The 13,447-nt window shown below is 37.4% G+C and overlaps 1 protein-coding gene across 2 annotated transcripts in view; it reads right to left on the minus strand.

Annotated features, from left to right (window-relative positions):
• The window catches only part of LOC134205821 (glutamate receptor ionotropic, kainate 2), an 872,584-nt gene that overhangs the window by 11,604 nt on the left and 847,533 nt on the right, over positions 1-13,447 (minus strand). For both annotated transcript variants that reach the window (XM_062681433.1, XM_062681435.1), the window contains exons 13-16: positions 953-1,151; positions 653-884; positions 473-588; positions 250-405 (exon numbers count right to left, since the gene is read on the minus strand). In XM_062681433.1, coding sequence (XP_062537417.1) covers positions 250-405; positions 473-588; positions 653-884; positions 953-1,151 — 703 coding nt within the window. The remainder of the gene's footprint in view (positions 1-249; positions 406-472; positions 589-652; positions 885-952; positions 1,152-13,447) is intronic.

Below are 13,447 nucleotides of genomic sequence, written 5' to 3' on the forward strand. Positions count from 1 at the left end.
ACAAAAATATTGTGATCGAATACACGCAGGCAGAAGAAACGCATGGATGGATAAAGGACGAAGGAGTGGGAGACATGTGGGGGAAACAAAAGGGTCACGCATACCAGACGCACATGAAATGGAGAAAATGAGACAAAACAGAGAGAAAAAGACGGGACAGGAAAAAGCCACATGAGAGATGATCGATTCCACATCATTATTATCGTTTTTTTGCTTACGTTAAGTAAAGTAGACAGTTCTTCCACTTACCCGCTCCTCGACGGCTACTTTCCGGGACTTCCACACGAACTCACACACCGCGATCACACAAGCCACGCCCATTCCACCCATGAGTACGACGAAGACGCCTCCAACGTTGGCCAATCCAAGCTCATTGGCGGTGGAACTGGACTTCGACGTTTCGTCCTGCCGACATGTGGAAGATAATATTACGGATTAGTTTCTACGTGATAATGTTTCGCATCATTATTACCCTGCAGGATCCTCCACCGCGTTTTTCCTTCCACCAACGTGTTTTGAGAATGTGTAGCTTACCCTCCTCTTGGAGTTTCAGGACGGCGCCACTGATGGCAGTGCGAAACGGAGAATCTGTGAATTAAAAAAGCGGGTTTCACCTAATACTACATCTTACTACAGAGTCAATTGAACTTACTCGGTGGCATCGCAATTCCGTAACCCTTGGAGTCCAGCATTCCGCCGACCTGGGTCAGTTCGCAATTCCGCTCGATGACGTACTCGATCGATGTCGACTCCATCAGAAAGGCGTAGCTGCCCTTGCCCTTCACAACCCGTTCGACCCCTTCGATGTTGCTCGCCGTGAAAACCGACGGCCGAGTCGATTCCATGAACGACCACATCCGCTGGTACGTGGAGAAGTTGGAATCCTAACACAAGCGACGAGAAGTCAAATCAAAGTGTTCTCACATTCAGCAGTACTCAGCAAAGTACTTACCCGGAAGAACGCCGCCGTACTGCCTCCCCGCAGGGCACCGTACTTTATCTTGGTCTGCTTGGCCAGATCCTCGGCGCTCTCGATTGGCGAGTCCATCCGTTCAACGGTGAGGAACGCCGCCAGGTTGGCAGTGTACGAACTGATCATGATCAGCGTGAAGAACCACCACATGCCGGCTACCATCCGGGTGGAGACGGCCCTTCGTTGGTGGACGTTTTGAAATGAAAGAAGTAGAGTGATGGACAAAAGAAGATGTGTTAGCGTAAGTTTTCGGGGAGTATTGATAAAGTATGATACAGATGAAGTCGGTCAGTTGAAGTGCTGAAAAGTAGAGATAACATTTAAATCTATTGAGGCTCCTAAATCTATGAAGAGTAAATAAATTTGTGAACAAGTACAAATCAATTTAATCAGAAAACACTATGTCCAGGAAGTTGAGAATGTTTCACACACGAAGACTTCCTAGGCCGCCCCGAGAATCGAACTCCCCCATCTCTGGATTGGCAATCAAACGCCTTTGCTCGCAAGGCCAACTTATTAAGCTACTTATTAACTGACTGGTATCTTGACTTAAACCCGATCCGATGATCAAAATGGATTCTGATTTGGAATCTTTGGAATCCGATTTGGAACCTTCAGATTCCGATTCAGAACCTTTGGATTCCAACTCGATATCCTGGAGTCCATATTGGAATCCTTGATTTAAAATTCGGATTTTTTGGATTCCGATTCGATATCTTCGGATTTCAATTCGGAATCTTTCGTTTTCGGATAAGGAATATTCGGGTTACGATTCAGAGTGTTCGTATTCCGAATCGAAATTTTAGGATAACGATTCAGAGTTTTGTTTTATTTTGAATCTTTGTACTCTGATTTCGAATCCTAATACGAAGATTCCGGATTGAAATTCGAATAAGAATCAGCAAATCTCCAATTGGAATCCGATGACTCCGAATCGGAACCGGAATTACCGAATTTTGAATAGGAATCCTTAAAGATTCTGAGTCAAAATCTCCAAAGATACGAATAAGATGCCAAAAAGCTCCTAAATCCCAGAATCCACAAGGATTTTGAATCGGATTCCACAAAAAATCTGAACCTAAATCCATATTTAATCCGAAGAGTAAATCACAAATATTCTTAATCGTAATCCACGGAAATTACGATTCGGAATGCGCACAGCTCCCGTATTAAAGCCACTAAAAGTTGTTCTGAATACAAAAAGTTTTCGAATCAAAATCCATAAAAAATCTGAATCGGAATTTTTTTTTCTAATGGAAATTCCCAAAAAAGCTTGATTGGAACCCTTAAAACTAGGAACCGCAATCCACGAAGATTCCAAATCAGAATCCGAAGGATCCACAGATTTAAATTTGGATTTCACAGAATTTGAATAGGAATCCACAAAAAAATCGTTACCGGAATCAACAAAGGCACCGAATCTGAAGTCACAAGAATTTCGAATCGAAATCCATAAAGATTTCAAAAGAACCGGAAACCAAAAAAAAATCTCAATTGGAGTCAACAAATAATCCGAAGTAGAAGTCACAAGAATTTTGTATCGGAAGCCGCAAAACTTTTAAATTTCCAAAAGAAAATTTCAAACCGTCATCCACAAGGATTAAGAATCAGAATTTAAAAGAACTCGGAATCGGAATCCAAAAGGTTGCCGAATCGGCATCCACAAAGGATCTGAAAAGGAATCCGCAGAAATTCATCATTGGCATCCACAAAGATTCCTAGTCGGATTTTGAAGATTGCAAATATTGCAAATAGGAATTTATAATAGGAATTTATACGAATTGGAATCCACAGACTGAATCGGAATCCACAAAAATTGCTAATAGGAATCCAGAAGGATAAAATATTAAAACATAAAAACAAAAATATTCTAAATTTCCAAAAGCATTCGAATGAGGATCTACAAAAATACTTTTATGGTCCAAAAGAATTATGAATTAGAAATGAGAAGAATTCCAAATAGAAGTCCGCAAAAAATCCGAATCGGAATCCACAGATTATTTGAATATTAAACCACAAACGTTCATAATGAAGATCGGAATTTGATTATTTGGATCGGAATTCGAAGATCCGGATCGGAGTCCGAAGATTTCGAATCGGAAACCGAAAATTCCGATTTGAAAGCTCAAAGATTCTTGATTGGATTTCGAAGACTCTGAACCTGAACATGCCGGGTCGGCTCCGAAGATTCTGAATCGATTCCGAATAGTCCGGATTAGAAAGATTGCGAAGTGAAAGCAAAAATGTATATTCGGTACCTTCAGACTAATTCTAATTCGGAATCTTCAAAGTACGAGTTTTTGGATACCGGTTCATATTTTTTTTTCAATTCGAAATCTTGAAATCCATTTCGGATTCTTCTGACCCCGAACCGCAATCTTCAGATTCCAATTCGAAATTTTCGAATTCTGTCTTGGAATGTTTTTCTTCCGATTTGTAATCTTTGGAATACGAATCGGAATCATCGAATTCCTATTCGATTTATTCGTAATCTGATTCGGAATCGAAAACCCCCGATTCGAAATTTTCGGATTCCGATGCGGAATTCTTTTTCTTTTTCTTCTTCTTCTCATTGGCATTACATCCCCACACTGGGACAGAGCCGCCTCGCAGCTTAGTGTTCATTAAGCACTTCCACAGTTATTAACTGCGAGGTTTCCAAGCCAGGTTACCATTTTTGCATTTGTACATCATGAGGCCAACACGATGATACTTTAATGCCCAGGGAAGTCGAGACAATTTCTAATCCAAAACTTGCCTAGACCGGCACCGGGAATCGAACGTAGCCACTCTCAGCATGGTCTTGCTTTGTAGCCGCGCGTCTTACCGCACGGCTAAGGAGGGCCCCTTCCGATGCGGAATTATCGGATTCCAATTCGGAATGTTTGGATTGCGCTTCAGAGGTATTGGATTCCGATTAAGAAATTTTGGATTCTGATTCAGAATCTTTGGATTCCGATTAAGAATTTTGGATGATTGTAATTTGGAATTTTTGTGGACGAAGATTCTAAATCGGAATCCACAAAGATTAGGAATCGGAATCAACAAAAAGTCCTAATCGTGATGCACAGGTACTCCTAATCTGAGTCCACGAAGAAGGGCAATACTGAACGTTTCCATACTAGGATCTGCACAGATTCTGGATCAAAACCCACTAAAATAAAAAACAGAAACCAATCGAAGCTTGCAATAATTCCTAATCGGAATCCACAAAGATTCCGAAAAGGAATGCACAAAGATTTCAAATCGAAATCTACAAAAAAAATCGAATCGAGATTCACAGATTCCGAATCGGAATCCGCAAAGAATTCGATTCGGAACCAACAAAAAAATTCAAAGGAAATCTGACAAAGATTTTAATTAGGAATTCTCAAAGATTTAGAATCAAAGTCCTCAAAGAATTCGAATTGTAATACACAAAAATCCAAATGGGATTTGGTATTTTGGATTCTGATTCGAAAATTTTGGATTCCGACTCAGAATTTTTGATTATTCCGATTTAGAGTTTTTATGGACACCAAATCCATAATGATTCTGATTCGAAATCCACAATGATTTGAAATCGGAATCAATAAAAATTCTTAATCGTAATGCACAGATATTCCTAAAGAGACGAGCCAGCCTTGGGCTGAAAGTCTCGTTAATAAAGACAAAAAAAAGATATTCTGAGTCCACGAAAATGAAGAAGTACAATCCTCAAAGTACTTGTATTAGGATCTGCACAGATTCTGGATCTGGATCAAAACTGACTAGAATAAAAAAAACGATCGAAGCTTGCAATAATTCCTAATCGGAATTCACAAAGATTCCGAAAAGGAATGCATAAAGATTTCAAATCGAAATCTACAACAAAATCGAATCGAGATTCACAAATTCTGAATCAGAATCTGCAAAGAATTCGATTCGGAACCAACCAAAAATTCGAAAGAATTGTTCAATGATTTGAATTTGGAATCCACAAAGATTCAGAATTGGATTTCACAAAGATTCCGAATCAAAGTTCACAAAGAAATCGAATCATAATACACAAAAATTCCAAAGGAGAAGCCATAAGGCTTCCGAATCAGAATTTTAAAGAAATTTTGAATCGCAATTCACACAAATTCCTAATCGGAATCCACAAAAATAGCGAATCGAAATCCACAAAGATTCCGAATACCAATCCTTGATTCCGAAAAGAAATTGACAAAGATACCGAATCGGAGTCCACAAAAACTCGGAATATATCGATAAAAATTCTTAATTGGAATATTCCGAATCGGAATCCAAAATTTCCGAATTGGAATCCAAAATTTGAAATCCTAAAATTTCGAATCAGAGTCCTTGTATTTAGAATCAGACTGCGAACATTTCGTAGAAGACTCCGTAGCAGAGTTCGAAGATTTCGAATTGGAATCTAAATTTGCCCAATCGGAAATCTAGTATTTCGAGACAGAATCCGAAGATTGCGATTCGGAATCCGATATTGATTTCGAAGATTCCGAATCGGAAAGAGAATATTCTGAATCGGAATTAAAATCTGAATATTCCGAGCTAATGCGAAGGCTCTGAATCTGAAGATGCCGAGTTAACTCCGAAGATTCCGGATAGAAATCCAAATAGTCTGGATCAGAATCCGAAGATTGCGAATCGAATATAATGGTTCTGATTCGGTATCTTCGGATTCCGAAAAGGAATTTTTGGATTTATATTCGGAATCTTCAGATTCCGATTCGTAACCTTCAGAATTCGATGCGGAATCTTCATATTCATATTCATCATAAAAAAAAATCAAATGGATTCTGACAAAGATTTTTTCCGAATTGGATTACACAATGATTCCGAACCGAAGTCCACAAAGAATTCGAAACGTAATGCACAAAAATTCCAAATGGGAAGCCATTAGGATGCCGAATCAGATTTCAAGACAAATTTTTTATCCTCATTCACACAAATTTCTAATCGGAATCCACAAAGGTTCTGAATACCAATCCAATTATTCTGAAAAGAAATCCAAAAAAAGTCCGAATCGGAATCCTTAGAAATTCGAAAACAGACTTCAAATATTCCGATTTGGAATCCAATATCTTCAAATTTCTGAGTCGGAATCCAAAACTTCTGAATCGATTCATTTGAAATCCAAAAAATTCAGAATTGGAATTCGAAAATTACGAAAAGGAGTCTTTCGATTTCAAATAAGAATGCGGAGATTTTGAATAGGAATCTTAGGATTCCGGTTCGGAATCCGAACATTCCGAGTCGGATTTCGAGAATTGGAATCTAAATGTTCTCAATCGGAAATCGAAGGTTTCGAGTCACAATCCGAAAATGGATTCCAAAGATTCCGATCAGAAAAGGAAGATGCTGAATCAGAATTGGAATCTGACGATACCGAATAATAATCCGTAGATTCCTTATCGAATTCTGAGGATTTTGAATCAGAATCTGAAAATTCCGAATAAAATCCCAAGGTTTCGTATTGGAATCCGAAGATTCCGAATCAGAATCTTTTTTTGTCGATTCGTCATCTTCGGATTCTGATCCGGACTACTCGGATCCCGAATCTGATGATGCCGAATTGACTTCGAATATTCCGAATCAGACTCTAAAGGTTGCGAATCAAAAACAAAGATTCTGATTTGAACTCTGAAACGGAATCTTTGGATTCATATTCGGAATCTTTAGATTCCAATTCGTAATCTTCAGACTCCGATTCCGAATCTTCGCATTCTAATTCTGAATCATCGGATTTCAATTCGGATTCCTTGGGAGAAATTAGATTACTATTCATTATTTTTATGGATTTAGATTCGGATTTTCGTGGACTCCGGTTCGGAATCTTAATAGATTTCTTTTGGTATCATTGAAATGGTTTTCGGAATCTTTATGAATTTTGATTAGGATTTTATTAGAATATCGAAATCCAAAAGATTCCGAATCAGAGTCACAAACACTTCGAATCAAAATTCATAAAATTTCCTTATCGAATTCCAAAGATTCGGATCTGAAACCTCTGCACCTATATTATTTCGAATTGAAATCCGAAAATTCCGAATAGGACTCATTCGATTTTGAATCAGAATGTGAAGATTTTGAATAAGATTTTAAAGATTCTTATTCGTGATCCGAAGATTCCAAATCGAAAGAAGAAGACTCCAAGACGGAATTCGAAGATTTCGAACGATTTCGAGTCAGAATCTGAAAATTCTGCATCGGAATCTAAAGATTGCTATTCTGAATCCGAAGCATCCGAAATGGATTCTGACGATTCCGATCGGAAGAAGAAGATTCTGAATTTGAATTTGAATCAGAAGATTAGGAATCGGAGTTCTCAAAAACTCCGAATCGGAATTCATAAACATGGAAATCCGAAAATACAGAATTGGAATCCCGAACTTGTGATAAAGAGTCTTTCGATTTCGAATCAGAATGTGAAGATTTTGAATAGGAATCTAAAAAAGATTCCGATTCGGGATCCGAAGATTCAAGAACGAAAGAAGAAGACTCCGAGACGGAATTCAAAGATTTCGAATTGAAATCTAAATATTCCCAATCGGAAATCGAGGATTTCGAGTCAGAATCCGAATATTCTGCATCGGAATCTGAAGATTGCTATTCTGAATCCAAAGCATCCGAAATGGATTCCGAAGATTCCGATCGAAAAAAGAAGATTCCTAATCGGATTCTGAGGATTTCGAATCAGAATCTGAAGATTCCAAATAAAATACCGAATCAGAACCTCTTTTTTCGATTCGTCAAATTCGTATTCCGATCCGGACTACTCGGATTCCGAATCTGATGATGCCGAATTGATTTCGAATATTCCGAATCAGAATCTGAATAGACTGGATCAGAATCCGAAGAATGCGAATCTAAAACAAAGATTCTGATTCGGAAACGGAATCTTTGGATTCATGTTCGGAATCTTCGTATTCTAAATTGGAATCATCGGATTTCAATTCGAAATCCTCAGAAAATTTTTGGATTCCGATTCTTAATTTTTATGGATTCCGATTCCGATTTTTGTGGACTCCGACTCGGAATGTTCATGGATTTCTTCCGGAATCATTGAATTGGTTTTCGGAATTTTTGTGAATTTCGATTAAGATTTTGTGTGACGTGCAATAATCGAAATCTACAAAAACAGCGAATCGAAATCCACGAAGATTCCAAATATCAACCCAATCATTCCGAAAAGAAATCCAAAAAAATTCCGATTCGGTGCCCACGAAAACTTCTAATCGGAATTCATAAAAATTCCTAATCGGATTCCAAAGATTTCGAATAAGGATCCAACATTTTCGAATCGGAATCCAATATTTTAGAATGCGAAGATTTTGAATATTTCGGGATCCGAAGATTCCAAATCGAAAGAATAAGATTCCGAGACGGAATTCGAAGATTTCGATTTGGAATCAAAATATTCATAATCGAAAATTGAAGGTTTCGAGTCACAATTCGAAGGTTCTGCATCGGAATCTGAAGATTGCGAAGCATACGAAATGGATTCCGAAGGAAAAGGAAGATGCTGAATCAGAATTGGAATCTGACGATTCCGAATTAGAATCCGTAGATATCTAATCGGATTCTAAAAATTTTGAATCAGAATCTGAAGATTCTGAATAAAATCCGTATTGGAATCCGAAGATTCCGTATCAGATTTTTTTTCGATTCGTCATCTTCGGATTCTGATCCGGACTACTCGGATCCCGAATCTGAAGATGCCGAATTGACTTCGAATGTTTCGAATCAGAATCCTTAATATGGGGTCGTACAATTATTACGAAAGCACTTAAGGGGGGAGGGGGGGCGACCATTTTCTTATGCTCCATATAAATAAAAATTGCTTTGTATGGGAAAAATCTTACATGGGAGGAGATGGGTTGAAAAACCTAGAAAAAAATACTTAACTAGTGTACGGCCCTCATGTAGTCTGGATCGAAATCTGAAGATTGCGAATCGAAAACAAAGATTCTGATTCGGATTCTGAAACGGAATCTTTGGAGTCATATTCGGAATCTTCAGATTCCAATTCGTAATCCTTAGACTCCGATTCTGAATCTTTGTATTCTAATTCTGAACCACCGGATTTCAATTCGTATTCCTCGAAAAAAAAAATGGGATTCCGATTCATAGTTTTTTATGGATTCCGATTCGGATTTTCGTGGACTCCGATTCGGAATCTTTATGGATTTCTTCAGGATTTTATGTGACTTGCGATAATAGAAATCCACAAAGATTCCAAACATCAATCCAATAATTCCGAAAAGATATCCAAAGATATCCATATCCGTATTGGGGTCCAAAAAAACTTCGAATCGGAATTCGTAAAAATTCCTAATCGGATTCCAAAGATTCCGAATAGGGATCCAAAATTTCCGAATCGAAATCTACAACTTCTGCATCGATATCATTTCAGAATTGGAATCCGAAAATTCCAATTCCTGATTCTTTTGAATCAGAATGTGAAAATTTTGAATACGAATCTAAAGATTTCGATTCGGGATCCGAAGATTCCAAATCGAAAGAAGTAGATTTCGGGACGGAATTCGAAAATTTCGGAATAATGGAATCTAAATATTGCTAATCAGAATTCGAGGATGTCGAGTCAGAATCTGAAGATTCTGCGTCGGAATTTGAAGATTGCTGAATCCGAAGCATCTGAAATGGATTTCGTTCAGCAAAAGAAGACTCCGAATTAGAATCCGTAGATTCTTAATCGGATTCTGAAGATTTAGAATTCCGAATAGAAATCCAAAGATTTCGTATCGGAATCCGAAGATTCCGAATCAGATTTGTCATCTTCGGATTCTGATCCGATTTATCCGGATCCGGATTCCGAATCTGTAGATGCCGAATTGACTCCGAAGATTTCGAATCGGAATCGGTCCGGATCAGAATTTGAAAATTGCGAATCGAAAATAAAAATTCTGATACAGATTACAAAACGAAATCTTCAGGTTCTGACTCGAAATGCTCGTTTTCCGATTGGTAATAACCAGATTTTAATTCAAAGTTTTAGAATTCCGTCTTGGATTCTTTTTCTACTGATCTGGCATCTGTGGATTCCTATTCGATTCGGAATTTTCGAATTACGATTCCAAACTTTGGGAATCATTTTTTTCTTTATCAACGTGTTTTTTTTTATTCTAGATTAAGTTAAACACTAACGGATTTCAATTCGGAATGTTTTTCGATTCCGATTCAGAGATTTTGGATTCCGATTCATGAATTATAGATTCCGATTCGGAAATTTAGGAATTAGATTCGAAATCCTTCGATTCCAATTCATAATTTCTATGGATTTGAATTGCGAATAAAATTGATGTGGATTTCGGCTCAGTATTCATTTATTTTTTTATTTGGAATCCTAATGGCTTCCCATTAGAAATTTTTATGTATTACATTTCGAATTCTTTGTGCATTACGATTCGGAATCTATGTGAATTCCAATTCCAAATCTATGCAAGATTTTTCGCGAATTCCGATTAAATTAATTCCGAATCAAATTCTTATTCTTTGTGAATTTCAATTCGATTTTTTTTTTGGAGATTTCGCTTTGAATTCTTTTTGCATTCCTTTTCGTAATATTTGTGGATTGCGGTTCGTAGTTTTTGTAGATTCTGATCAGGCTGTATTTGTGGATTTTTATTAGGAATGTTTGTGTATTCAGATTCAAAATTTTAGTGGTTTTTGATCCGGAATCTGTGAAGATCCTAGTACGGGAACTTTTAGGCTTGCAATTAGTTAATTTTATGGATTCCGTGTAGGAAGATATGTGGATTACTATTAGGATTTTTTGATGATTTCGATTCATAATGTTTGTGAATTTTTTTGGAATCTTTGTGGGATTTGTATTGGAAATTTTTTGGATTCTGATTTGGAATCTTTGTAAAAAATTAGATTTTTTTTTATTTCTTTTGGCATTATCGGATTCGATTCGAAAGTAATCTTCGGAATTCGACTCCGAATTTTCGTATTTCTATTCGGATGGTGTTTAGAAATCTGTGGATTCCGATTAGGAATCTTTGGGTCGCGATTCATTATCTTCGGAATCCATTTTACCTCAAGCATTATATATTTTGATAGCGAATCATGAAGTTCCGAAGACATTTTACTCCATAATGATGCTTGTTAACTACTCGATTTCGTAGAAACAAATATCATCTGGATTTTCCAAAGCAATTGAAATGCGACATGTTCCATAATGTAGACGTCGTGGTTGTGCGGTTACTCTGATATTTATTTTGTAATATGTGTAAAACGTTATGTAGTGAGAGTTCAATTCCCGCTCCAGTCGTGAGAATTCTTGGATAAGCGAAATATTCTTCAATGCCCCACTGGATATTGTCAGTTGTCAGTCTTTACAATCATTTTTTTTTTTCGAATGTTTCCTGATTTTGCAGATTCCTAGATCTTTGCAGAAATTGGGATGTTCCAGATTTTACACATTTCAGGATACTTCATATTCAGATTCTGCTGGAGTGATTGTTGAAATTAAAAAATGAAGCTTGGTTCATGTAATCCTATTACAAAAACGTGCAATGCATGGTTTTTTAATCTGTTCAAAAATATAATTGTGAACCTGTTTTGTTGTACGGATAATTTGCAGACACCCTGTAGCATGGACTCGGGGCGTTACGCTCTGTTGTGCTCAAGTGTAGTAAAATGCAATATAATTTCGAACCACCGTAAGAGCATGCTGATCATGTTCGACTATATCCTTTCCAATATCTTATCCTAGTGCAGCATCTAAAAGGTCTAAAAGGTGTTATTCTGAACAGCGGACTTACATCATCCCCAAAGCCAATCAATAATTGGGCTTCATGTTCAAAATTTCTGACAAGTCCCATGAGACATTATGTATCAGTGCCCTCTACTGTTCGCTGGTTCGGTCTATTTTGGAGTCGAGCCTATTATATCCCAACTGGATCGCCTGAATAGGAACCATTAAAAAAAGTTCAAAAGATATGCACCAGAGGGATCGTTCTGGGCACGATCCAATGACTCTTCCACCGTACGTGAAACGATGCCGCCTTCTGCAAATAGAACTATATGTGAGGTGGACAATTACTCAAGTCGCTTTTGCAGGGAAGGTACTTACAGGACATATCGACTGTCCTACTCTGCTAACTAAGCTAAAACTGTACGATTTTACTAAGCACAGATTATGCTCTGCACGAGCCCATTCGTTCAATTAGCCACCAACTAAACAAGTTTTCAACCTATTTTATTTTGATGTTACTTAAGACGTATTGCGTCAACGGGTGTCCTATTTTTTCGTACCGCTGATCGTTCCTGTTAGGTAAAGTTTTAATCATAAAGACATCAATTGTCAGTTGGATTAAAGTGGTCTGCGACAGTTCTCCTTTTCCTTTTGATTATTCGGATCTGTTACAGACTTTCTAGACATCCCAGGGGAGTTCTGAGTAACGTGAGAAGTCTTACAAAATTTTAAGAAGTTTTATACAAAAAGTGAGACGAGGGGGAGAGGGATCGAAAATCGCCATTTCTTCCGTGACGCACTTTGTGGAATATCTCTTAGTAGAATACACTCTTCATGTGGTAAATATCAACAATAGTTCTAATCGTAACATTTGGTATCTTCCACTACTGGCTGGCAGAGATCATACTTTAATATGAAACATGGAGTTGAAAAGTAAATGTAAATGTACATATTTCGGCAATCTGTTCCGTTTATGTGGGCTAAGAAAAGTATTTTCATTGTACACAAAAGCGTACTGAGAAAAAAAATCGTCAGCCAATCTAAAGTTATGAAATTTTTAATATTTAAAATACTAATTTTAAAACGGTCACTCTTTTTTTTGGTTCTTCGACGTTCGGTATCTTGTCTCATCCCTTAACATTGGCTTCAAGTCTGTCAGTAATTGCATACTGCATGTAATTGCATATATGTCCAATATGAATAGGAAATAGTTACATGTTATAGTTACAATAATGTGACTAGCAAGCGTCACGCAAAACGAGGGACGCCTATTTGGATTGCGTCACTGGCTTGAAAGTGGATCTTCCAAAAGTGCATTTCTCATATATTTTGTTCCAAAAAGATTGGAAAAATATTTGTAAGGCTGTATGAATTGTAATAAATTTGTAAAACGAAGTTGAAAAATGCAGCGTCCATTAAGTTACAATAACTATAATTCTAAATAGATCAACTTAGAGGACGTACACTTATTACTTAATGGATTTTTCAGAGTTTCAACCCCCCTCCTTCATGTAAGTTTTTCTCGGGCGAATTATTTTTAATTTATATGGTGCGTAAGAAAACGACATACCCATCCCATCTTACATGTATACGTAATAAGTGTAACAAGGCAGACGCAAATCACCGCCTGGTTGTTAGATCAGGATTTTTTCTCAAGTGGATAGTTTTTCAGTCCTGCCGTGTGCAAGAAGTGTGCAATATTTCCTCGGTAAGGATTTCAATGCCCAGTGGCAACAATGGATGAAAGCAAACCCATTTTTTACTAGAGT

The sequence above is a fragment of the Armigeres subalbatus genome, chromosome 1 (assembly GCF_024139115.2).
Source record: "Armigeres subalbatus isolate Guangzhou_Male chromosome 1, GZ_Asu_2, whole genome shotgun sequence".
In the NCBI taxonomy this organism is placed as follows: Eukaryota; Metazoa; Arthropoda; class Insecta; order Diptera; family Culicidae; genus Armigeres; species Armigeres subalbatus.